The sequence below is a fragment of the Rhinoraja longicauda genome, chromosome 20 (assembly GCF_053455715.1).
Source record: "Rhinoraja longicauda isolate Sanriku21f chromosome 20, sRhiLon1.1, whole genome shotgun sequence".
NCBI lineage: Eukaryota > Metazoa > Chordata > Chondrichthyes > Rajiformes > Arhynchobatidae > Rhinoraja > Rhinoraja longicauda.
Genome location: NC_135972.1, coordinates 6247461 through 6273965, shown reverse-complemented (window position 1 = coordinate 6273965; position 26505 = coordinate 6247461). Strand labels below are relative to the sequence as shown.

Sequence of the window (26505 nt, the reverse complement as noted above, 5' to 3'; positions counted from 1 at the left end):
GGCTGTCCCTCCCTATCCACTGTTGGAGAAGGTGGCTGCATCGTCTCTGGCTTGTCCCCTTTTAGCCGAAGATTGACTAGGAAAATTAAATCAGAGGATTTTATTGTTCACACCAATTACCAGTTTACAGATAATGATGTTTGCAATCAGCTAAGAGATGCAACATCAAGAAGTAGGGCTGATTTGTAGTCTTGAAGATGGATGACGGGATTTCTTATGAATGCATGTGTTCATTTTTAAGGTCTTTGAAAGTAGGAGTGCATCATTAGCAAACAGCTGGTGATGTTTCTTAAGATGACCATTACTCTGCGTACATCAGAGCTTCAATGTTGGCTAGAGTGTTATTGGTCTCAGCGCTCTGGAGACAATGCCATAAATAAATATTTACTTTGCTTCCAAAATCTTTCATTAAAATGTATTTGTTAATACCAAGCTTTTCCTGCAATGCAACTTAATGGTGTAATTTAAAGTGCAACAATAATTGATAGGGTTTTTTGTTTTCAGGTTCATTCATTGATTACCATGTTTACAGCCGATCGTTCCCTGCACCTTTGGCACATTCACAATCTCGGCAAATTCACAGGCACACATCGTTTGATATTCTCAACTTGGGGAGATAGAATTATGCTCCTTTGAGTCCACCAACTCCATTACATCACAGATGAAGTGGTCATGTTAAAAACTGTGGCACATACAGTGACCTTTCCTTACAATGATCTGGAATCTGAGCATTTGAGGTCAACTTTAAATTTTCGGAACAGTCGATGGAAAGGTGCACCACTGGAATTCTGCTCACAGATCTCAGTTATAAATACCTTTAAAAATCTTAGCCATTTTCAAAGATTTATTTATTGGATGTGAACCCTGATTTATTGGATGTAGCACTGTTGGCAAGGCTAGCATTTATTGCCCATTCCCAACTGCCCAGAAGATGGTAGTGGTGAGCCATTTTCTTGATCCACTGTCACAGTACTTCACCGTAAGGGTGCCACAATGTCTACAAGGAAATGTAGGACTTGTTTGCAATTATGATGAAGAAACAAAGTATTTCCGAGCCAGGATGATGTGTGAATGGAAGGGAAACATGCAGGTAATGGCATTCAAGCATCTCAATCTTTTTGATGGTAGAAGCTGTGACTTTGAGAGATGCTGGAGAAACTTTGGTAATGTAATACCTAATAGTAAACATTATAGGCAAATGCGTACTGATGGGTGACTGAATGTTAGAGTTCTGGATTTGTGCCAGTCAAACAGAATTGTTATTGCAATTACTTATACCAATTATTTATTGGTAGAGACTGGACTATGGATCAAGTCTCTTGAGGGATAATAATATGTTGGATAAGCAACAGAAGATCATGAGATCTCTCTGCTGGTGAACCAGATGGTTTAGCATTTGGGAATTCTTAAGCAATAGCTCTCATAAACCACAAGGGAAGACCATGTGCTTTTATTATTGGACAACTGGTAACTAATTCTGTTGATTTCTCATTACAATGTTACAATGACTTGTAAGCAAGTCGTTGGTTGTGTTTGTTCAGTTGATCAAAATGAAAAAATGTACAGAGCCTAGCATAGATTGCCAGTTTCCAAATGCCATGACTTATCCAACATGGCTGCCAGAAGGCCTCAGCAGTCTCTCTCTCCACAAGACTGCCAGAAGTATAACATCCTTTTTTGTGGCAGTTTCTTTCCTTCATTGCTCTCTCCTTACTGGGCTCTTTTGGGGTAAGGAGGGTTGTGGGTCATGGTGTGCCTGTCTGACATTTTAAACCAATAGAATGACGTATGTAATTGTTTTATGCTGACATGAACACTAGTGAGGAGTAATAGATTCATAGGCGAAGAAAAAAAAATTCAAAAGGGAAAGTGAATATGTCAATTCAGTAAATTCACATTAATGAATGATAAAAGGTTCTAGAGAATGCTTGGAATTCAGTAACAGAAACATTAGTAAATAGGCTATTAATCATGTACAGTACACATTAAAAGCATAGAAAAATAGACAATAACACTAAAGCTTCAACAGATAGAATTGCAAACTGCACCAAGACTTCTTGCCCAAGGGATCAAGGGAAAATGTTAAATGTTCCTTAAAAAATACATACGCCCAGTCCAGTTGTGGCTCGTTCCTGCAGATTTTGACAACAGTTTCAGCCAGTTCAATCCCTGTTGTATGGTTTAGTAGGTCTGCTGTTCTTTCAATGCTGAGGCAGGTAAACAGAACCATGCAGCAATAGCTAACAGTTTTCTTATCCAAATGATTCAGGCAATTCCTCAGGAAAAATGAAAAACACAAATTTTAGACACAGGCCCAAGAAATCAGTCAATGCTACATGCCATATTTGCCAAATATCTCGTAATTTATTTATTACCCTTGATATAGATGAGTTTGTTTCAAATACAAGAAAAATAGCAATGAAGGAGAGACAATTATTTCATTTAAACTTGTGACAACAGTGAACAAAACATATGTGTTTGTCAAATAAAGAATGTCACCGAGTTCAAATTAATACAGATAACTTCACAATGGAGACACAAGTAACTGCAGATGCTGGAATCATGAGCAAAACACAGAGTGTTGGAGGAATTCAGCAAGTCAGGCAGCATCTGTGGAGGGAATAGACAGCCGACGTTTCGGTTCGCAACACTTCTCTAGACTCGAATTTCATGAATTTCTTTAAGAAATTAACAAATTTAACAAATTTTCTATTTGCAGAAAAGTATGTCCTTCTGAAGTCACAAGTGTGACAACATATGTCTTTCACAAATTGTAACTATTCCTTGACCTTTCCACCAAAGGAAATAGCCATCCACCATCATCCCGTTCACATCCTTCGTCATTAATATACTTTCTTCAAGTTTCCCCTAAGCCTTCCTTTCTCTAAAATGGTTCCAGCTTCTCTAAACAAAGTTTATAGCTGTAGTCCTTCATTCCAACAACCATTCTTATATATTTTTTCTGGAATCTCTCCGAATGCTTTCACATCCTTTCTATAGTGTTCATACAAATTCACAAAATCCTTTTTTTAAGCTGGTGTACAAAATACAGAAATTCAAATGAAGGTAGCGAATTATATGTAGGGCAACGGAGAGAAATTAGCAACTGCATCATTACTTTTCAAGTCAATAAAGTGAAATTTGTTTCTTGATGAGGGTAGAATTGGGAAATAGATACTGAACAGGGAGATAACAACAAATCCAAAACAGTAGGTTTTGGGCAAGCTTTTGCAGGTAATGGTTATATTTTATATCAAGTCAAATGTTTAAACAGGAAAATGTCAGAATATAAGGCATGCAGGCTGCAGTGGAGCAGGTTGATTCCAGACACTGGAATGTACTGCCTGAGGAACTTTCAAATATGAGATGTGATACACCGAGCCAAAAATGAAGCAGTTATATCTTCATCACAAGTGGTCAACTTATCTTCATCACAAGTGGTCAGCTTAATTCAAGTCCAGTTGTAAACTCAGTCATTATAAATTTAGTCATCACAGTAATTCAGCAGCTAGTAATTCTCACCATTCTCTGCCTCGCCTCGACTTAAAATAAAAAAAGACGCCAAGTGCTGATATAACTCAGTGGATCAAGCAGCATCCCTGGAGAACATGGAAAGGTGATGCTTTGGGTCGGTGCCCTACTTTCCAGATATATCAGTATTACCTGTGGTTGTGAGGGAACTATTAATGGCCAGCGATTCTGGTTACTCTCTTTGCAAATTATGTAGTAATGTGATTGGATGTGGTCTCCAAAAGCAGTAATTGTTTAAACCCACATCGGCACTGGAGTTATTTTTATTCCTTAATAGAAACAAGGAACTGCAGATGATAGATTACAAAAATATACACAAAGATCCATCTGACGAATCATGACCCAAAATTTCACCTATCCATGTTCCCCAGAGATGCTGCCTGACCTGCTGAGTTACTTCAGCACTTTGCGGTTTTCTTTGTAAACCAGCATCTGCAGTTCCTTGTTTCTACACTATAGGTGATGTTTCAGGTCAAAGAGGATCTGAAGAAGGGTCCCGACCCAAAAATGTCACCTATTCATGTTCTCCAGAGATGCTGCCTAGCCCGCTGGGTTAATCCAGCACTTTGTGTCCTTTTTTACACCTATAGTGTACATGTTTGAGGCTCTCCTATCAGATTTCTGTCCCTGATGCAGCAGTTTAATAATCCAAACTAAACATGTCTTCTCAAACAATGCTCCTGTAATTTTTGGTACAGTAGACAGACCACCTTCCTCCAATACCTGTCCAACCTTGCTCCAGATCAAAGGGACTGCCCTTACATCAACAATGGCATGTTTTACATGCCTTTCCTGGGGAGCCCCTTCCTCATCTGCAGGCAGCAGCTAAGTAACATTGTCCACAGCTGTGGAGTCAGCTTTCACATCCATGCTGATGACATTCACCTTCATCTCAACTTTCTCCCACATCACAAACTCCAAGGTGTTTAACCTCAAAGTTGAGCCTCAAGGCAACTCAGATGAAAAAGGAGATTAACAGTTGAGGGGGTGGGGGGGAGATGGGTCGAAGACAGACAAAAGCATAGAAATGAAAGGATAGATAGATATGGGGTTAGGCAGGTATACCTGTTAGGCAGGTGTCAGAATACAAAAGGAAACTCACTCTGCACCTGGGGACATTGAACCTGAGATAAACCGTGTAAAGGAATGGGACAAGGATGGAAGCTAGAGCCAAGCCAAAGGTGACGTTAGGAAATTGGGAGGGGCTGAGCGACAATTTCTGAAAATGCACAAATGTTGTTGGGTTAAGTAGAGGAAACAGTTGAGGCTTGATGCTGCCAAGGAGATCAGAATAATTTAATCAACTCCATCAAACCATCCAGAGATCCAGGACAACAATGAGCCATGGGGCTGTTGACATAATCCCAGGTGACATCATTAAAGTTAATGTATGGTCCTGAGGCAACATGGAAATATTTTATAGTACCAATGGGGGGAAAAAAATCTAATTATTCTGGAGATTCAAGATATTAATTTGATTATTCTTTCCCCTATTCCTTTCTCTACTTCTTCCTTCCACTTTGAAGAGCAAATCCAAATCCATGAAATAGGGGGCTTGGCATTCCATGCTGGATCAAATATTGGATTAACTGGTCATACATTTAACATAAATATAACACTTACAGAAACAGATTCGGAAAGGCATTTTTCCAAATTACATCCTTGGTTTCTTCATTGCCAACTGCCAGATTTCCAAGGAACTGTAGACCACATTGAAAAGCTGAGGAAAATATGATGTTTTTAAAGAATAAATTGAGGAAATGAAAAATTCTTAGAAGTTAACAATTTGTATATGAAGAAGGACTCACAATACGACCGATTTTCTAAAATCAATTATACAAGAAAAATATGCAATAGAAATCATCAAAATATAAATAAACTGTTAGTAATGTGATGCAGTACAAAGTTAAAGAAATATTCATGCTATTCATTCAACCATTAAGATCATATTCATTGCCTTCGTCCTTGACAACCTGTGATCAACTCCAAAAGAGCAAATTAGTTATATTTGAATTACACACATGAAAAATAAAAAAGAAACAAAAATTAGTTTTCTCTTTTCTTGACGCAGCAGGCAGGAACCCTGTATTACTGCTACTGAAAATAAAGCAGCTAAATTTAGCTGCTGGAACAATGGTGGGTCAAGAAACTGCAGATGCTGGAATCTTGAGCACAAAACAATCTGCTGGAGGAACTCAGGTTTGAAATGCTAGGCTTGTATCTGCTGTAGTTTAGAGAGTGAGACAGGGCTCGATTGAAACTTGTAGAATCCTGGGAGATCATGACATGGTGCATTTGAAGAGGATATTTCCTCATGTGGGACAATCCAGATCTATGAGTCACTCATTGAAAATAAAGGATGACTATATAAAGACTAAGATTAGACCAAATTAACGACTGCAAGTCTTTGTAAATTTATTTCTTCAAGAAGGTAGTGGAGACAGGGCCTTTGAATATTTCTAAGGCAGAGGGAGGTAGATCCTTAGGTAGAGTGGAAGGTTAGTATATTGGAATGGTGCAGTGGCCTGGAATGCAAGATTGGCCATTATGTTATTAAATGGCACAGCAGGCTCAAAGGGCCAAGAGGCCGATCCTACTCCCAATTGTTATGTTCTTTTGAGTATTAAAATACAAGGAGAGGGAGCAGGAAGATAGTTGGTTAGAACATACAAAAAGAAGGAAAGTATTCAGCACCACAAGTTGAATGGCCTATTTCTGCATTCTATGACAGGCTAGAATCCTGGCGGGTGGTTTGCTTGAAACCACATTTCACAACCAGTTGGTATATTTATGCAATAGGTGTTACCAATCATATTTCTTTACTTTGCATTTAATTAAATCTTCCATTATGTGGTAACTTTGCCTTCATCACCGATATCAATCATATTGTAAATACAACTGCAACTGTTTGTATTAGACTGAGATCTGTCTAGACAACACCACCACTTGAACCATATAGCTGATGAATAAAAGTGGCACTGTCGCCAGCATTTAAAAAAACTACAGTAAACAGAAATGATTGCATTCTATGGTTCAATTTTAGTGCATTTTTTTTATTGTTTTAAGATTGCTTCCACATCCAATGACTAAACCTAAAACATGTGGCATATTTCTACTGATGGATTGAGTACAAATCCTTTTAGTAAACCATCCATATAACAAGACCACTAAACCTCAATTCAACAACCAGATTAAAGCCAAAGAAAAACTAAATTTGATGTGGATAACAGAACAACGTCTATCATTCAAATCAGCTGGCTAGCGCAAATGCACAAAATTCCTGATGGGATCTCTCAGAACAATTCTGGAATTTATAATGGACTAAAGACAGATCTAGAAAGGTACAACCCTCACAACGTGAATTACTTGGGCATTTCAAGTATAGCAGGTTTCTATGAATCTAGACACAAAAAGCTGGAGTAACTCAGCAGGTCAGACAGCATCTCTAGAGAAAAGGAAAAAGGAGGTGACGTTTCAGGTTGAAACCCTTCTTCAGACTGAATGTAACTTCCATGAATGTAACTTGGCTTAAGGTACTCCATCCTGAAAAGAATACCAAGATACTACTGAATTACTTCTGAATGTCCAAAATACTGAGCCACCACACTCAAGAATTGGTGAGTTTACCTTGTGCTTTCCAACTGTACCTTGCAATTACAGGTTTTTTTAGAGTTTTACCCAGAACATGCTCTCAAATTTATTTTGAGAATTTCCAACCACTGTATTTCAATTGGTTTCTAACATTGTGAAAAGCATTGCAAATACATTTGCACCAAAAACATTCTACAAGGGCTAATTTGGTAATCATCTCAGGCATCAAGGGTGGAGAAGAGCTAGATTATCAAGACAAGTTTCACCTAAGAGTGAAATAGCTTTTGTGGTTTGTTCAGAAACAATATATACCAGCATCTGCAGTTCCTTGTCATTCCAAGCAATATTGATAGTTTACTACATGATCACAAATTTCACACACATTATGTACAAAGATGTAAGATTTGCAAGGTATTTTGTGGAGGGATTAATTCATAAGAAGCCAACATTTACATCAATTATAACAGTTTTCCTTGACTGAACTTAATTATACTGCATTCAGTGAGGCATTCGAGAAATATGGTAAAATGATAGGATTGGGCAGTTAAATAAATGGAGTTATGAAAGGAAATCTGTTGAAATTGTGAGATTGATGATGGATTGTGGTAGATTTTCTTTCAGAACAACAAGCTGGAAAACACATCACGCCAGATTGTAAAACAGCTTCTTCCCTGCTATTATCAGACTCTTATACCAGCCGCTCACAAGCTACGAGATGTATTTCTGATCCCCCAATCTACATCATTGAGGACCTTGCATTGCTTTTAAATCTGCACTTTCTCTGCAGTTGTAACACTATATCTGCACTTGGTTTCCGTTCTCTTTGCTCTAGTTCTTGTACTCATGCATGATTTTTGATTTCAATCATTAGGATGCAATTTTTTAAACCTGGAAAGCACGCAAAACTAAGTTGTTCACTGTATCTCAGGACACGTAACAAACACCCATGTCAATAAACCACTACCAAAACACTAAATGTTGGTGCGTGTTGGATCTTGGGTATGCTGCTTCAAAAAACTGACCATCAAACAGGCATATAGGAAAACATTTGTAATAGTGGTCACAATAGCACAGGAGTTGGCGATAAAAATTAGCTAGCCATGCAGTAATTATGCAGAGTTTTCATAGGACAACATCCGTGGTACAACGTACAACTTTGGTCCAGATCCAAGAAAGGATATATTGGCTACCGAATCGGTGTAAAACAGACTCCAGGGGTTGATTTTTATTTTGGGATAAGGTTGCGTGAGGAAAGATTCAGTAACATTTATGTAAATACTAAAATTGAATGTAACCTCACTGAAAAGAACTTGAGTCTGTTTCAGAGAGATTAATAGATTAGTACTAATCTGGATTTGAGGGAGAAAATCTAATTGCGGGTTATTTTATTTATTTATTTTTTAGTTTTTCGAGATACAGAGTGGAAACAGCCGCTCAGGCCATCAAGTGCATGCTGGCCAGTGATCCATGATGGCCACTAGTTTTATCCTACACACAAGGGACAATTTACAGAAGCCACTTAACCTACAAACATGCATGTCTTTGGAGTGTGGGAAGAAACTGGAGCACCTGGAGAAAACCCACATGGTCACAGAGAGAACGTACAAACTCTGTACAGACAGCACCAGTAACAGAATCGAACCCGGGTCTCTGGCACTGTAAAGCAACAACTCTACCACTCTGCCACCCAATTTGTATCAGCAAATATTGACTGAGCCCTGTCAGTTGACATGCATGAGTGGAGTTTCTTACCTGCTGACAATATATCACTCTGGAAATCTGTGAGCTTGTGAAGAAACTGGAGAATCTGAATCGTTGGGTCAATCAGGCCTACAGTTCTGAAAGATAAAACAAAGGACGAGGACCAGCATATGAATTAGAGAAAGGGTACATTCCTTGATATTATTTTCTCCACTTGAAAAATATCCTGGGCCACCCACGTCTGCTCCCAGAACTTCAATAACGGCAAAAATTAATATGTTGTAATTGGGAATATTTTCCACTCTAATTTACCAACTCTTAGGCAAATTAATCAGCATCATAATTTACTCTCACCACGAAGCTGCACAACTAACACCACCGCAAGAAACTTCATCACACAAACCAACCTCACTCCTTAGCGACTCCAATTACACTTCATACTGTCTTGGGAAAGCAGTCAACATAATCAAGGGTCACTCATACCCTGGTCATCCTCTCTTCTCCCCTCTTGCGTTTGGAAGATAACACACAACCTTGAAAGCCAGATACTAGAACAGCTGTTTCCCCCTGTTATCAGACTCTTGAACAGACCTTTCATATGCTAAGGATGCTCATATTCTTCAGATCCTGAAGAAAGATCTCAACCCGAAACATCACAATCCATGTCCTCCAGAGATGCTGCCTGACCTGCTGAGTTACTCCAGCATTTTATGTCCTTTTGTGTATTAACTAGCACCTACAGTTTCTTGTTTCTTCACAGAATGTTTAATGCATGGCGACTTATGGACCATTGAGTCTGTACCAGCTCTACAAATGACCAATTAATCAGTAATTCAATTGTCAGCAAAAAGTAATTGATTATTTGCAGTATGCATATTTACACATGGTTTGGGAAAAATCCCGGGTCAAGTGACAAATCCGATAAATATGTTAAAAAAATAATGAAAAATGAAACTAGTAATTGTTTTGCAGCTCTGATAAACTGTCACCAAATTAAGCAATATGGACAAAAGTATTTTTTCTCAAAATGTTATATTTGCCATTATTCTCAGAGACTGATTTTATGGCCCCTTTCATAAAAATCTTGCATGAATATAGTTTAATCATAACTTTTTAGATAAATTAAAAACAGAAAAGGGAACATTTCGACATCTTGCCAGACCTCAAGCCCTGTACAATTGAACATTCAATGTCCATGCGGTCGGCACAGTATTCTATTGTTCACACACATTCGTCAAATTCCCATTTACCCTCATTGAGGTTGAACAGCAGTCAGTGGCCTAGGTACAGATCAAGTAAAATATTTAATTACAGAGCAAATATCAAGACACAAATGCGCAATATGAATGGAACTAATATTGCAGAACTACAATGGAAAATGGAATCCTATATATAAAAATAAAGAACATGAAAATATTTACTTTCATTCATAACCATGAACGTATTTAATGAAAATGTAACAGCTCTATATAAAGGTTACTGGGGAGTTCAAATACATTGCTAATCGTGGATGTAATTCATATCCAGAAGGCAAATTATTATAGACAATAGACAATAGGTGCAGGAGTAGGCCATTCGGCCCTTCGAGCCAGCACCGCCATTCAATGTGATCATGGCTGATCATTCTCAATCAATACCCCGGTCCTGCCTTCTCCCCATACCACCTGACTCCGCTATCCTTAAGAGCTCTATCTAGCTCTCTCTTGAATGCATTCAGAGAATTGGCCTCCACTGCCTTCTGAGGCAGAGAATTCCACAGATTCACAACTCTCTGACTGAAATAGTTTTTCCTCATCTCCATTCTAAATGGCCTACCCCTTATTCTTAAACTGTGGCCCCTTGTTCTGGACTCCCCCAACATTGGGAACATGTTTCCTGCCTCTAACGTGTCCAACCCCTTAATAATCTTATATGTTTCGATAAGATCCCCTCTCATCCTCCTAAGTGTATATTCCAGTGTATACAAGCCTAGTCGCTCCAGTCTTTCAACATATGACAGTCCCGCCATTCCGGGAATTAACCTAGTAAACCTAAGCTGCACGCCCTCAATAGCAAGAATATCCTTCCTCAAATTTGGAGACTAAAAATGCACACAGTACTCCAGGTGCGGTCTCACTAGGGCCCTGTACAATTGCAGAAGGACCTCTTTGCTCCTATACTCAACTCCTCTTGTTATGAAGGCCAAAATATGATTATACAATATACTAGTCTCTATAATGCTGAATTTGGCATTTCTAAAATGGTGGAGAACAATACAAATGTTCACTCTCTCTAGTTTGCTCATCAATCCCCATACTCATCCAGGGATGTATTTGATCCCAGCTGTTCACAAACATCCCACAAAAATAGATGTATGGGAATTATTTTGTACTATCACTCAAAATTAACTAATTTAGGTTGTTGTTCACCACTCCCACATTGAATAACTGATCTTCTTTGATTTGCTTTACTTTGTTCTAAATCACAGGCAATGTGAGTTGGCGAAAAACAATAAAAAATAATAACTGCCATCATGACACACCCAATCTACCAAAGTGAATGAATGTAATGAATTACATAAAGCTGGAACTAATCACTTTCTCCATATGGAGTTGGGTCAGAAATATGGGAATAAAATGTTCTGCTTGGTAACACTAATGTCTACTCTGAAACAAAGCTGCAATTTTGCTTGTACTTTTATTCTTTTTATAACTACTCTTTCCACTCTGCTGTAAATTATTAGGTTTGTCACTGGATCCAGTCAATTGTACCAATGTAAAAATGAAATCAGTCAAATGAACTCAGAAAAGTAGCTCAATGGCAGTTTTTACGCATTCACAATGCATAAAAAATAGCAATAAAATATTACGTAAACAATACATTAAAAGTGCACTGGTTTCATGAGGCATATCTAACTATAAATAGAATACTCTCATAAGGTAAGTGCTGCTTATACTGATTCTATATAGTGTAAATGCAATGTTGCACACAAAATCACGTTTATTATCATTGAGCTACTTGTGAATGATTTTTGTCACCAAATGGATGACTTTTGTCTCTAGATATTACCATCAAAAGTTACTAGAATTGTCACTTATTTTTTCTCCAAAATGTATCAAATTCTTCGACAAACATCGCTACATTGATAAATTCACAAAATGCTGGAGTAACTCAGCAGGTCAGGCAGCATCTCGGGAGAAAAGGAATGGGTGATGTTTCGGGTCGAGACCCTTCTTCAGACTGATGTCAGGGGGGCGGGACAAAGGAAGGATATAGGTGGAGACAGGAAGATAGAGGGAGATCTGGGAAGGAGGAGGGGAAGGGAGGGACAGAGGAACTATCTAAAGTTGGAGAAGTCGATGTTCATACCACTGGGCTGGAAACTGCCCAGGCGAAATATGAGGTGCTGTTCCTCCAATTTCCGCTGGGCCTCACTAGGGCACTGGAGGAGGCCCATGACAGAAAGGTCAGACTGGGAATGGGAGGGGGAGTTGAAGTGCTCGGCCACCGGGAGATCAGTTTGATTAATGCGGACCGAGCGCAGGTGTTCAGCGAAGCGATCGCCGAGCCTGCGCTTGGTTTCGCCGATGTAAATAAGTTGACATCTAGAGCAGCGGATGCAATAGATGAGGTTGGAGGAGGTGCAGGTGAACCTTTGTCTCACCTGGAAAGACTGTTTGGGTCCTTGGATGGAGTTGAGGGGGGAGGTAAAGGGGCAGGTGTTGCATCTCGTGCGGTTACAGGGGAAAGTGCCCGGGGTTGGGGTGGTTTGGGTAGGAAGGGACGAGTGGACCAGGGAGTTACGGAGGGAACGGTCTCTGTGGAACGCAGAAAGGGGAGGGGATGGGAAGATATGGCCAGTGGTGGGGTCCCGTTGTAGGTGACGGAAATGTTGGTGGATGATATGTTGGATCCGCTGGCTGGTGGGGTAGAAGTTGAGAACGAGGGGGATTCTGTCCTTGTTGCGAGTGGGGGGAGGGGGAGCAAGAGCAGAGCTGCGGGATGTAGAAGAGACCCTAGTGAGAGCCTCATCTATAATGGAGATGGGGAAGCCCCGTTTCCTGAAGAACGAGGACATCTCGGAAGCCCTAGTGTGAAACACCTCATCCCGGGCGCAGATGCGGCGTAGACGGAGGAATTGGGAGTAGGGGATAGACTTTTTGCAGGGGACCAGGTGGGAAGAAGTGTAGTCCAGATAGCTGTGCGAGTCAGTGGGTTTATAGTAAATGTCCGTCACTAGTCTGCCTCCTGTGATGGAGATGGTGAGGTCCAGAAACGGGAGGGAGATGTCGGAGATAGTCCAGGTATATTTAAGGGCAGGATGGAAATTGGAGGTGAAGTGTATGAAGTCAGTGAGTTCTGCATGGGTGCAAGAGGTAGCACCAATGCAGTCGTCGATGTAGCGGAGGTAGAGTTCGGGGATGCGGCCAGTGTACGTCTGGAACAGGGATTGTTCGACGTACCCGACAAAGAGGCAGGCATAGCTAGGGCCCATGCGAGTGCCCATAGCTACGCCTCTGGTTTGGAGGAAGTGGGAGGAGTCAAAGGAGAAGTTGTTGAGGGTAAGAACCAGCTCTGCTAGGCGGAGGAGAGTGTTGGTCGATGGGGATTGGCTGGTTCTACGGTCGAGGAAGAAACGGAGGGCTTCGAGACCATCCTTGTGGGGGATGGAAGTGTAGAGTGACTGGACATCCATGGTGAAGATGAGGGAGTGGGGGCCTGGGAACCGGAAGTTATCTTCCTGTCTCCACCTATATCCTTCCTTTGTCCCGCCCCCCTGACATCAGTCTGAAGAAGGGTCTCGACCCGAAACGTCACCCATTCCTTCTCTCCCGAGATGCTGCCTGACCTGCTGAGTTACTCCAGCATTTTGTGAATAAATCGATTTGTACCAGCATCTGCAGTTATTTTCTTATGCTACATTGATAACACTGGGTCCACTTCATTCATTCAGTCCTTCCCACTACCATTCTTGGCATTGACACTTAATTCTACCCATGAATTTATATTTTTCCAGTCATACACAAACATCTGCATCTACGAAAGGCAGGTGGGGAAAGGGCTCCAACTCATCTACCTAAACTACTAAATAGGTAGAAAAAAGGACACAGTAACTCAGCAGACCTGCACTTTATGCCCTTTTGTGTATTAAACAGCATTTGCAGTTCCGTGTTTCTACAAATAGGTAGAGAACTCTTTCCAATCCTTTCCTCAGTTGTAACATATTTTAAAATAAAAATAGCTACCCTGAACCTTCTCTCTTGTCCAGTGAGAAGAGGAGTCTCAACCTGAAACATTGCCGGACCATTTCCTTGACAGTTACTGCCTGACCTGCTGAGTCCCTCCAGCATTTTGTATTTTTCATGGAACAGTGAGCCTAAGGTGTTTTCAACTAATGCTTTTGTAGTTATACAATGCACCGCCACATCATTGTCAAACAACATTGCAGTTAACATGGTTTGATATCTATTTCTGAAAGTACTTGCTGTGGCTGGAATTAGAAAAAGAGGAATTTACAGTGCAATCCACATGTTAAGAATGGTCTAAATTACAATCAAAGCAAGAACGAATCAAGGTCGACACAAAATGCCGGAGTAACTCAGCGAAACAGGGAGCATCTCTGGATAGGTGAAGTTTCAGATCGGGACCCTTCTTCAGACTGATTGCAGGAGAGGAGAGGGAAAAAAAACTGGAGGAGAGAAGTAGGAGCCGGACAAATCACGGGCAGCAACAGATGACCTTAAGTGGCTCCTCTTCTATCTTCCAATTATATTTTCTTCTCCTCCCTGCAATCAGTCTGCAAAAGGGTCACCTATCCATGTTCTCCAGAGATGCTACCTGACCTGTTGAGTTACTCCAGAATTCTGTGTCTATCTTTGGTATAAAACAACATCTGCAGTAATCAAGGTGGTAAAGGGCCTGTCCCACTTAGGCGATTTTTTAGGCAACTGCCGGCGACTGTCAAAGTCGTAGCAGATCGCCAAAATTTTCTTTTATCCTACGACAATGACCACGATCATGCCCGCGACACCCCGGCGAACTGTCGGCGATAGCCTAGTCGCCGGCAGTCGCCTTAAAATCGCCTAAGTGGGACAGGCCCTTAAGGCTGTTCCTGTTTTGCAGTGTGGATCTGCATTGTTTAGACAGAATGCTTGATTGCATTTTCAAACCACTATCTTGCAGCATATTAACTCAGTACCAGCAGCATTAACTCTCTCTAGTCAGGCATCAGCAGATGAATACAACAGGGTCATTTTGCAGCAAATATGTCAGTGTGTAAACTTGATTCTGCCCAAGCACAGCATGGATGTGGTTCTTTTCCTTGCTGCATTCACATCTTAAAGCATAGCACGAGTGCTTGAGGCACCCTTCTATAAAACTGGATTAGATTACAGATATCTTTTAAGGCTAATGGGCCAAAAGTGCTAGGCTAAATGTGAATATCCCCTTTCTTATCCGTGAAGAACAAAGCATGACATGATACAACTGTCAGTCTCAAAACCTTTGCACCAATAAAATAAAAGGCAAAATCACACCTGGATTAGTCCAAATTCCCAAAACATAAGATGAGAATTTCTTTCTCTCCAGCAATATAATTTTCACACCATTTATCCCTGAGAATTATCGAGACAAACTTCCTCAAATGAATCATCCATCTGCCAAAACCATATTAACATTGTCATTGCACAATCAATGAAAAGTGTGCATATGCTGCTTCCATATCAAAACTTCTTTCAAGGTTTAGTTTGATTTAAAGCCTTGTATGCTAAGCATAACATTTTATTTGACTCCTCAACCCAATGAAGAATTTCACTTTTCAGAAAACTATATTTCTCTGCCACCTCTTCGTTTCACTGTTCTCAGCTCTACAGAGAGCACAGTAATAATTATTCTCAGGACACATCAATGCAACTATCAAATACAAGGATATAGCTAAAATGAGTAAATCCGCCAAGTTTCCATCCATTGAGTAAATCCGCCAAGTTTCCATCCATCCTTGTGAGGAACTCAGTATCTGTCACAATACCCCATGACAGCACCGTTGAAATCATGAACTTGGATACTGGTTTATAAACTTCCGACATACAACTCACTGCCTTACACAGAGTCATACTACACAGAAACAGGCCCGTTGGCCCAACTTGTTCATGCGACCAAAATGCCCCATCTAAGCTAGTACCATTTGCCGTCATTTGGATCATATCCCTCTAAAGATATTTGGACAGTTGTATGGATAAGATAAGTTTAAAGTGGTGCTTTTGTACCTGCCTCAACAGCTTTCTCTAGAAAGTCATTCCATATACCCATCACTCTCTTTGTGAAAATCTTGCCCCTTAGGTTCCCTTTAAATATTTCTCCCCTCATCTTAAACCTATGGCCTCTAATTCATTATTCCTCTACTCTGGTGAAGAATTCTGTGTATTCTCCCTATCTATAACCTTCATAATTTTATACATGCCTATAATATCACCCTCCACCTCCTGCACTCCAAGGAATAAAGTCCTAGCTTGCTCAACATCTCCCAATAGCTCTGGCCCACAAGTTCTGGCAACGTCTTTGTAAATCTACTCTGCAATCTTTCCAGCATAAAGGCATCTTTCTTGCAGCAGGGTGATCAAAGCTGAGCAATACTCCAGGTGGCATTCATTTACATGTTGTGTCAATGCATAGCCTACCAGACTTGCTCTATTCAAGTTCAATTACCTTATATGAGACTGATTCTTGACACACTGTATGCAGGCATTTCTGAGACATCGGAAGCACTCAGCAGTAAGTTGCAAACAAGTTTCATATTGTTCATTCTTGCCACTTTCAAAATTCTCATTGATGACTTCTATTGCAGCCAACTGTCTTGCCAGTATGTCTGCAAATATTTCAAACACCGATTGTGTGGCTTCCTCCCTGAAAAAAATTATCAGACATTATATTCTTCAGTTTATTAAAATATTGTACAAGTACAATAAATCCAATCACTGATGGTAATGCAGAGAGGACAACTAGAACAAAAAACAGAAGGTGTCAAAAAAATATTACATTTAAGAGAAGAAATAATACTGGTGAGGACTTCAAAAATCAAATGATAGGAGACCGTGGATTTAAAAAAGTGATATATCAAGGACTTTGAGACATGACAGAGGTTGAATGGCAAATAAAATTCAGGATACATTCAACTGGAGTCAGTAAGGAACAATAAACCATTAGGCAAGGAAGAAGAGAAATGAAGTGCAGTCAAGCTGAAGGAGTGAGTAAAGATCAGTGGTGAAGCACCAATTTGCATTGAGCATGGAAAAACCAGGCAGAGTTGTAGAAGTAGAAGAAATTAATCTTGATAATGGAAAGATTGTGAAGTTAAATTCAGCTCAGGGTTACACATGAATGTAGATGAAAGAAGCTACAATCCAGCCACTGTGCAATCTTAACAGGCTGAAAGTTAAAGTTTTTGAAGGGGATCAAAAAATGATAGCTTAGGGTTTAAATTGTGACACATACAAAAATCCCTTCAATCTTTCAGATTTCAGTGAGATGCACTTAGAGCTTCCTCCTCATTGTACACATTGTCAAGCTTTTCAAGGATTCAGGAACCATAAACTGTTAGACACAAGGATCTGTAGATGCTGGAATCTTGAGTCAAGCATGAAGTGCTGGAGTAACTTACCGGGTCAGGCAGCATCTCTGGAGACACCATTTCAGATCAGGACCCTACTTCAAACAGCACCTTCATGTTTCACCATTGACATTTATTCATTCCTTCAACACACCTTACCTGAAGAAGGGTCCCAATTGACAAGGTTGCCTATCCATTCCCTTCACAGATATTTAACTGCTCCAGCACTTTGTGTTTTATCATTAAGTATTAGTTGAGTTGTCCTATCCTGCACTGCATCATCTACCTGGGTGCCAGGATGAGAGCTCAACCAATCAAACAAAATCAGGATAGTCACAAAGTGCTGGAGTAACTCAGCGGGTCAGGCAGCATCTCTAGAGAAAATTAATAGGTGATGTTTCGAAGGGTCCTGACCCAAAACATCACCTAAACATTACCCATCCAGAGATGCTGCCTGACCCACTAAGTTACTCCAGCACTTTGTGTGTCTATCTTTGGTATAAACCAGCATCTGCAGTTCATTTTCATTAAACAAAATCAGGAACTGTATTCTGATGTGACAAACCAGCACCTTAAACAGCATTATCTGTTGGACAAATACACATTTTAACATGTGGATTGCAAACCACAATGGGTAAAAATCTATACTGCAAACATCCCACAGATATCCTTCAAACCATTAGTTTCTCATAAAGTTAGATCCACTTCATATGCAACACAAACCCACAGGTATGGATGCTTAATTTTCTAAAGTCATAGGCATTACTTCACAGCGGGTGCATTCCACACCTTAATTATCTTTCAGGAATAATTTGCAATAATTTATGCACTCTCCATATCTGCTCCACTGTATCCCTAACTTTAAGCAGAGCAACTTGCAAATTCAAATGATTTTCTGGTCAGAAACATCAACTGATGAAAACTGACATAGTTTACAAATCAAAGCCTGCGAGGCACAACACAATATTTTATGCAAGTGGAAAATGTAAAATAAGTACAAACCAAGTACTGAGGCAAATGTCATCTTAAATTGGGAGTAGTATTAGGTAAGCTTTAGTTTAATATGCTGCTTTCCCAAAATATTTTATGTTCAATTTAGAGGATTAAATGTGAAAGTATGGCTCTTTTTGTTATTAAAACTAGATAATTTATCGCTTTTTCTTCCAATTGTGAATAATCCTTTGTTTAAGCCTTCATGGTTAGACCGGGGTTTTACACAGTGGAAGAATTATGGAATTAAAAATATGGGACAACTTTATAAGGAAGGCACCTTTCTGACATTTCAGGAGTTGCAACAGATTTATGGTCTTCGTGGAAATGATTATTTCAGATATCTTCAACTTAGAGATTACGTAAAGTCGAACTCCCAAAATTTTCAAATTAGAAATTCAGAAATTCTTGACGAATGTTGGAACAAACATCCTAATACAGAAAAATTAATATCTTATATATATAATATTTTATTAGACAGTGACATGCCTTCTACGGATTTATATAGACAAAAATGGGAAAAAGAATTAAATCAAGTAATAACGAAAGATACTTGGGAAGAAAGTTTGCAACATATAGATCAGTGTTCACTAAACGCCAGACATTCTCTAATACAATTTAAAGTATTACATAGGTTACATTATTCCAAAACAAAACTACATAAAATTTTCCAACATATTTCACCTAAATGTGATAAATGTCAACATTTAGAAGCTACATTATCTCATATGTTTGCAAACTGTATAAAAATTAAAAAATTTTGGGTAAATATTTTTAGTATAATATCTAAAATAACCAGCACACAATTGGACCCAGATCCAAAATTAATTATACTCGGAATATTAGAATTAGAATTAAATAAAACATTCAGAACAACACAAAAAAACTTTATTGATTATAGTTTAATAACAGGAAAAAAATTAATTCTAAAATTTTGGAAAGGCCCTACGGCCCCCACAATTAAAATGTGGATTATAGAAATGACGGAGACCTTAAACGTGGAAAGAATCAGATTTTCCCTGTTGGACAAACAGGAATTATTCATTGAAACATGGTCTCCTTTTATTGATTACTTAAAGGGTCAGAATAGTTCAGCACAGGAACCTGACTAGCACTCGGACTAAAGAATGAATGAAATGCTATACTTTGGAATGTACGAATATATCTCGAATGAAGTTTTTGTTATTTTAATAAATTTTTCCATTCTTCTTTAACTAATTTTTTCCTTATTTTTATTTTTTTTTTTGTTTTTAGTTATTTTTTCTTTTAAATTGGTTTTTGTTTTTAGTTTTCTTCTCTCTCTTTTCTTTCTTCACTTCATCTACTTCGTTAGCTTTATTTAGTTTATATAAAATAAATTAAAAAAAAGGGGTAAAAGGTATATAATAATAATTGACAATATTATCAATTCAAAAATGTATGACTGTAAAGATGTAAACAGGTTATGTACCTATCCCCAATAAAATTTTATTTAAAAAAAAAAAAGAAACATCAACTGATGAAAACTGACATAGTTTACAAATCAAAGCCTGCGAGGCACAACACAATATTTTATGCAAGTGGAAAATGTAAAATAAGTACAAACCAAGTACTGAGGCAAATGTCATCTTAAATTGGGAGTAGTATTAGGTAAGCTTTAGTTTAATATGCTGCTTTCCCAAAATATTTTATGTTCAATTTAGAGGATTAAATGTGAAAGTATGGCTCTTTTTGTTATCAGCACAGTGGATAACCAGTAGCTCACAGCTTCAAACGACAGATTCAATCCTGACCTCTAATGCCGTCCGTGTTAAGTATGCATGTTCTCTTTGTGAAATTTCACCAAGATTGTCCAGTTTTTCCATAACTCTAAGGCATGTAGGTTCATTGGCCATGAGTGTGTGAGTGGTAGACACTAGGAGTTGCAGGAAATGTGGAGACACTAAAATGGCAAGAGTGTAAAGGGAACTTAATGGTCAATGTGGACACAATGGGCTGATGGGCAGAATTATACCACATGACTTCATGAAATAAAAGCAATATAGGAGCAAAGAGGTCCTTCTACAGTTGTACCGGGCCCTGGTGAGACCGCACCTGGAGTACTGTGTGCAGTTTTGGTCTCCAAATTTGAGGAAGGATATTCTTGCTATGGAGGGCGTGCAGCGTAGGTTCACTAGATTAATTCCCGGAATGGCGGGACTGTCGTATGTTGAAAGGCTGGAGCGATTGGGCTTGTATACACTGGAATTTAGAAGGATGAGGGGGGATCTTATTGAAACATATAAGATAATTAGGGGATTGGACACATTAGAGGCAGATAACATGTTCCCAATGTTGGGGGAGTCCAGAACAAGGGGCCACAGTTTGAGAATAAGGGGTAGGCCATTTAGAACGGAGATGAGGAAGAACTTTTTCAGTCAGAGGGTGGTGAAGGTGTGGAATTCTCTGCCTCAGAAGGCAGTGGAGGCCAGTTCGTTGGATGCTTTCAAGAGAGAGCTGGATAGAGCTCTTAAGGATAGCGGAGTGAGGGGGTATGGGGAGAAAGCAGGAACGGGGTACTGATTGATAGTGATCAGCCATGATCGCATTGAATGGCGGTGCTGGCTCGAAGGGCTGAATGGCCTACTCCTGCACCTATTGTCTATTGTCTATTGTCTATTGTCTATAAAAGCAGCAGGGAGTCAGGTCCATGCAATTACGTTGTCTTAGATTGTGTTCTAAATCCTACAAGACATAATTCTGACTACTAATGTCAGAATAGGTAGGTGTTCATGATAGCTACACAACAGCAACAGGAATGTGGTATACCATGAACACAATGTCCCACAAAGAGGGCCTTGTCAGCAGTATTCTGTCTTGCTGGCAACGGGGAAATATATTTTGGTCTACTATTACATTGCTGTGTGAGATTTGGCAGGTGTTAAGCACAGGATTGGTGAGGAATACGACCAGTATCCTTCCAGACCAACAAATCAAATCTGTCTTGTTATACCTGTGCTTCCCCACTTCGGGCCTTCTGACATTGTTTACGGCCCATCATTACAGGCCACTCATTCAGCTGCCTAGACATAATGTTGCAGAATCCCCTCACTCCTCCTTGAAGATGTACCTTACATATTTCAACCACACGCTTTTTGATCATCTGTTGCAATCTGTACGTGACTTCATATCAAATGTTGTTTTGAGCATAGCTTCAGTGATAAAACATTTCAACGTATATGAAAGTTATTGCAGTAATAAACACTGTAAGTGACACCAAAATGTTATTTTATTATAGGTATCCAAAGTGTATTGCAAACCTCAATTTCATAGAAACATAGAAAATAGGTGTAGGAGGAGGCCATTCGGCCCTTTGAGTCAGCACCGCCATTCATTGTGATCATGGCTGATCATCCACAATCAGTAACCTGTGCCCAACCTCTCCCCATATCCCTTGATTCCACTAGCCCCCAGAGCTCTATCTAACTCTTATTTGGCCTCCACTGCCCTCTGTGGCAGAGAATTCCACAAATTCACAACTCTCTGGGTGAAAAAGTTCCTTCTCACCTCAGTTTTAAATGGCCTCCCCTTTATTCTAAGACTGTGGCCCCTGGTTCTGGAATCCCCCAACATTGGGAACATTTTTCCTGCATCTAGCTTGTCCAGTCCCTTTATAATTTTATATGTCTATAAGATCCCCTCTCATCCTTCTAAACTCCAGTGAATACAAGCTTAGTCTTTTCAATCTTTCCTCATATGACAGTCCCGCCATCCCAGGGATCAATCTCGTGAACCTACGCTGCACTGCCTCAATTACAAGGATGTCCTTCCTCAAATTAGGAGACCAAACTGTACACAATACTCCAGATGTGGTCTTACCAGGGCCCTATACAACTGCAGAGGAACCTCTTTACTCCTATACTGAAATCCTCTCGTTATGAAGGCCAACATGCCATTAGCTTTCTTCACTGCCTGCTGTACCTGCACGCCAACTTTCAGTGACTGGTGTACAAGGACACCCAGGCCTCCTCCCAGTCTGACCTTTCTGTCATCGGCCTCCTCCATTGTCATAGTGAGGCCCACCGCAAATAAGAGGAACAGCACCTCATATTTCACTTGGGCAGCTTACACCCCAGCGGTATGAACATTTACTTCTCTAACTTTAGATAGCTCCTCTGTCCCTCTCTTCCTCTTCCTCTTCCCCTTCCCCTGCACTTTCCCCGTTACCTAACCTGACACCAGGTTTCCCTTCACCTTTATTGTATCAATAATTTTCTGCAGTTCGAGCAACTCCAAAGGAATGTTCTAAAGAAAATATGCTTGAATTATGTAACACTGTAATCATGGATACTGATATCAGCACAAGCACATTATTTGAACGATGTACAACATAATTTAATAATCTACTATATTGTATGCAGTATCTTTTGGCATTCTATGCCCTGTGTCTGAAAATAGACGTGACATAAACCACACTATATGGATAGGACATGTTTACATAGAAACATAGAAAATAGGTGCAGGAGTAGGCCATTCGGCCCTTCGAGCCTGCACCGCCATTCAATATGATCATGGCTGATCATCCAACTCAGTATCCCGTACCTGCCTTCTCTCCATACCCCCTGATCCCTTTAGCCACAAGGGCCACATCTAACTCCCATCAGCCAGCGTATGCAACATATTATCCTCCAACATTTCCGTCACCTCCAACGGGATCCCACTACTGGCCACATCTTCCCATTTCCTCCCCTTTCTGCTTTCTGGAGACCGTTCCCTCCGTAACTCCTTGGTCCACTCGTCCCTTCCCACCCAAACCACCCCCTCCCCAGGCACTTTCCCCTGCAACCGCAGGAGATGCAACACCTGTCCCTTTACCTCCCCCCTCGACTCCATCCAAGGACCCAAACAGTCTTTCCAGGTGAGGCAGAGGTTCACCTGCACCTCCTCCAACCTCATCTATTGTATCCGCTGTTCCAGATGTCAACTTCTCTACATCAGCGAGACCAAATGCAGGCTTTGCGATCGTTTCACTCAACACCTTCGCTCAGTCCGCCTCAACCAACCTGATCTCCCGGTGGCTTAGCACTTCAACTCCTCCTCCCAGTCTGACCTTTCTGTCATCAGCCTCCTCCATTGTCATAGTGAGGCCCACCGCAAATTGGAGGAACAGCACCTCATATTTCACTTGGGCAGCTTACACCCCAGTGGTATGAACATTGACTTCTCTAACTTTAGATAGCTCCACTGTCCCTCTCTTCCTCTTCCCCTTCCCCGTTCTCCCACAGTCTCCCAGTCTCCAACTACATCCTTTGTTTGTCCCGCCCCCTCCCCTGACATCAGTCTGAAGAAGGGTCTCGACCCGAAACGTCACCCATTCCTTCTCTCCTGAGATGCTGCCTGACCCGTTGAGTTACTCCAGCATTTTGTGATATCTTCGATTTGTACCAGCATCTGCAGTTATTTTCCTAGAGAAACAAGGGTTACCAAACAGCTTAAACGTTTAAACCTTTAGCCACAAAGAAACATCATCAAAAAAAAATTGTTGGAGGAGGAGCTCAGCAGGCAAGGTCAGCACCTGTGGAAGAAAACTGTCAAATAACGATTCAGCATGGGACCCTTCTTCGGACCTGATAAAACCTGCTGAGTTCCTCCAGCAGTTAATTTTGTTGTTCAAGCTTCCAACAGCTCCAGTGTCTTGCGGCTGCAACAATAACTACCTTGGTCAAGGGACAAGCATCCAGGCACACATCCACCCCAAAGTTTCAAGTAAGCCTTTGTCTCTTTGAATGAATAACGCAGACCAGGGCAACTGAACCCAATCACAGGTGACTTTAGTCTAAAGGATAAACCTATTTGAACAAAAGAATAAACCTATTTGATTGTGGATGATCATCCATGATCACAATGAATGGTGGTGCTGGCCCGAAGGGCCAAATGGCCTCCTCCTCCTGCACCTATTTTCTATGTTTCTATGACCTGAAACGTCACCTATCCATTTTCTCTAGGGATGCTGCCTGACCCATTGAGTTACTCCAAAACTTTGTGGGTTTTTTTGTAAACCAACATCTGTAGCTTCTCGTCTCTAATTCTGTGCGATATTGCTTATGAATAAATACAAATTCTCTGTTAGAAACCCGTGTTTCGGTTTAATCATAAACACAAAGTGGTTCTTCCTTGTAATAAGTTCAGCCTCTCACTACCTCACCTATTCTGTTGCTCCCTGAATGCTCTGGTCAAATTCTGGATCGGTGTCATGACAACGGAGGGCAGCTCCTCTTCCCGGTTGCTTGGGAAGAGCTGGTTTATTCGAGCCGCCAGCGAAGGCACCGACTGGCTGGGCGCCGCCATCTTACCTCGCGGCGCGCCCGCCTCCCTGGCGCCGCGCACGCAAGGCACGCGCGTGGCGATTGGGCGCCAACGTTTAAAGTTGACCGCGCGCCCAACTGCACCCGGCCCAGAATGAAAGGGCGAGGAGGAAGAAGCAAGTAAGCAAGTAAGCACTAGAGTGAGTCTCACACAGAGCAAACATTACGAGTACAGCATTGTGCTTATTTCTGTCCAGAGTAAACCCACACACGCAAACTAGAAGAACAGCACCTCATATTCCTCTTGGGTATTTTGGGGGTAATTGTTAAAGGTACAATTAATGGAAATTCAGCCCAATTTTACAACCCAACAACACTGGTTGTTCATATTACAACCCAATGACTGAACGCTGATGATACAAGGAACTGCAGATGCTGGTTTTAAAAAAATACACAAATTGCTGTAGTAACTCAGTGGGTGAGGCAGCATCTCTGGAGAACATGGATGTGTTTCAGATTGGAATCTTTCTTTAGACCGAAGGGTCCCAACCTGCCCGGTCACCTATCTATGCCATAGACTATGTTCTCTAGAGATGCTGCTTCACCCACTGAGTTACTCCAGCACTTTGGGTCTTTTCTTTGTATGAATGTTGAATATTCCAATTACAGGTAACTAATCTAGAAATCCCCTCCCCCTTCCTTGTGACCCACCTGGAAGCACATCCATTTCTTTGACTATCCTGCCCCTCTACTGTAAAGTTACATTAAAATACTAAAACAAGCCAACCTGAGGCAAAGACACAGATTGGTCTACACAGATAGTCTTAATCAGATGTGCTTTGGGCTAAAGTTGTCTTCCCTTTGTTGTAAATGTACATTGATAGGCCTTTAATGGGGCAAGTTAATGGTTGTACTTGAAGGGGCAGATAAGTGCAACAGAAAGTAGGCTACGTTGTTGAGGTGCTGGAGTGAGGAGTCAGAAGTGTGTTTACACTAATGTATTAATCAACTGTTGACATTGAGCATGAATGTACAGCAAGTTCAGAGGTTGGGGTTTCAAATTTCATGATCACTGTTTTTTGTTATACTGGCTGTGAAAATGCACAGGATTTTAACAGGGGCAGGGCAAATTTTGTTGATCTACTTTAAGGTGTTACAGAATGTTCATGCTCATGGTTTTAAGTTTGTCAGTTTTATAATTTTTGTGACACCTAGATACACAGTTGCCGGGTCAAAATTGTTATTGTCATTTGCTTGAGTGAACCTTTAAGGGCAAGTTAAGACTCAATATTTTTACTCCATTACTTAATACTTGAATACAACTAGATGCCAGAAATGTGGGAACTCTATGTGCTGACTCAGGAGAAATCGACTTAATTGTTGCAATCTGTTACTTATCTGTGATTGTGCTTATGTATATTATGAATTTTACTGGATTGTATACAAAACATCTTGGTCCATGTGACAATAAAATAATAAGTACAACTATAACGAACTGAAATGATACTTCCCCTATTGCAATGACGTAAGTAGTATTGGTTTCACAAAATGCTGGAGTAACTCAGCAGGTCAGGCAGCATCTCAGGAGAAAAGGAATGGGTGACGTTTCGGGTTGAGACCCTTCTTCAGACTGATGTCAGGGGGGCAAGACAAAGGAAGGATATAGGTGGAGACAGGAAGATAGAGGGAGAACTGGGAATGGGGAGGGGAAGAGAGGGACAGAGGAACTGTCTAAAGTTGGAGAAGTCAATGTTCATACCGCTGGGCTGCAAGTTACCATTCCTTCTCTCCTGAGATGCTGAGTTACTCCAGCATTTTGTGAAATACCTTCGATTAGTACCAGCA

At 40.5% G+C, this 26505-nt stretch overlaps 1 protein-coding gene across 3 annotated transcripts in view; it reads right to left on the bottom strand.

Annotated features, from left to right (window-relative positions):
- Positions 1 to 24703, bottom strand: part of atxn10 (ataxin 10) — a 154150-nt gene extending 129447 nt beyond the window's left edge. For 2 of the 3 annotated variants that reach the window (XR_013548631.1, XM_078416842.1), the window contains exons 1-5: positions 24561 to 24696; positions 16507 to 16704; positions 8875 to 8960; positions 5155 to 5251; positions 2109 to 2276 (exon numbers count right to left, since the gene is read on the bottom strand). Coding sequence is in view for 2 of the 3 variants with exons in the window: in XM_078416842.1 (XP_078272968.1) it covers positions 2109 to 2276; positions 5155 to 5251; positions 8875 to 8960; positions 16507 to 16704; positions 24561 to 24610 (599 nt within the window). In the remaining variant the exon portion in view is untranslated. Of the gene's footprint in view, positions 1 to 2108; positions 2277 to 5154; positions 5252 to 8874; positions 8961 to 16506; positions 16705 to 24560 lie in introns of all 3 variants that reach the window. The other variant, XM_078416841.1, reaches the window with a different exon arrangement.
- Positions 24704 to 26505: the final 1802 nt, after the last annotated feature.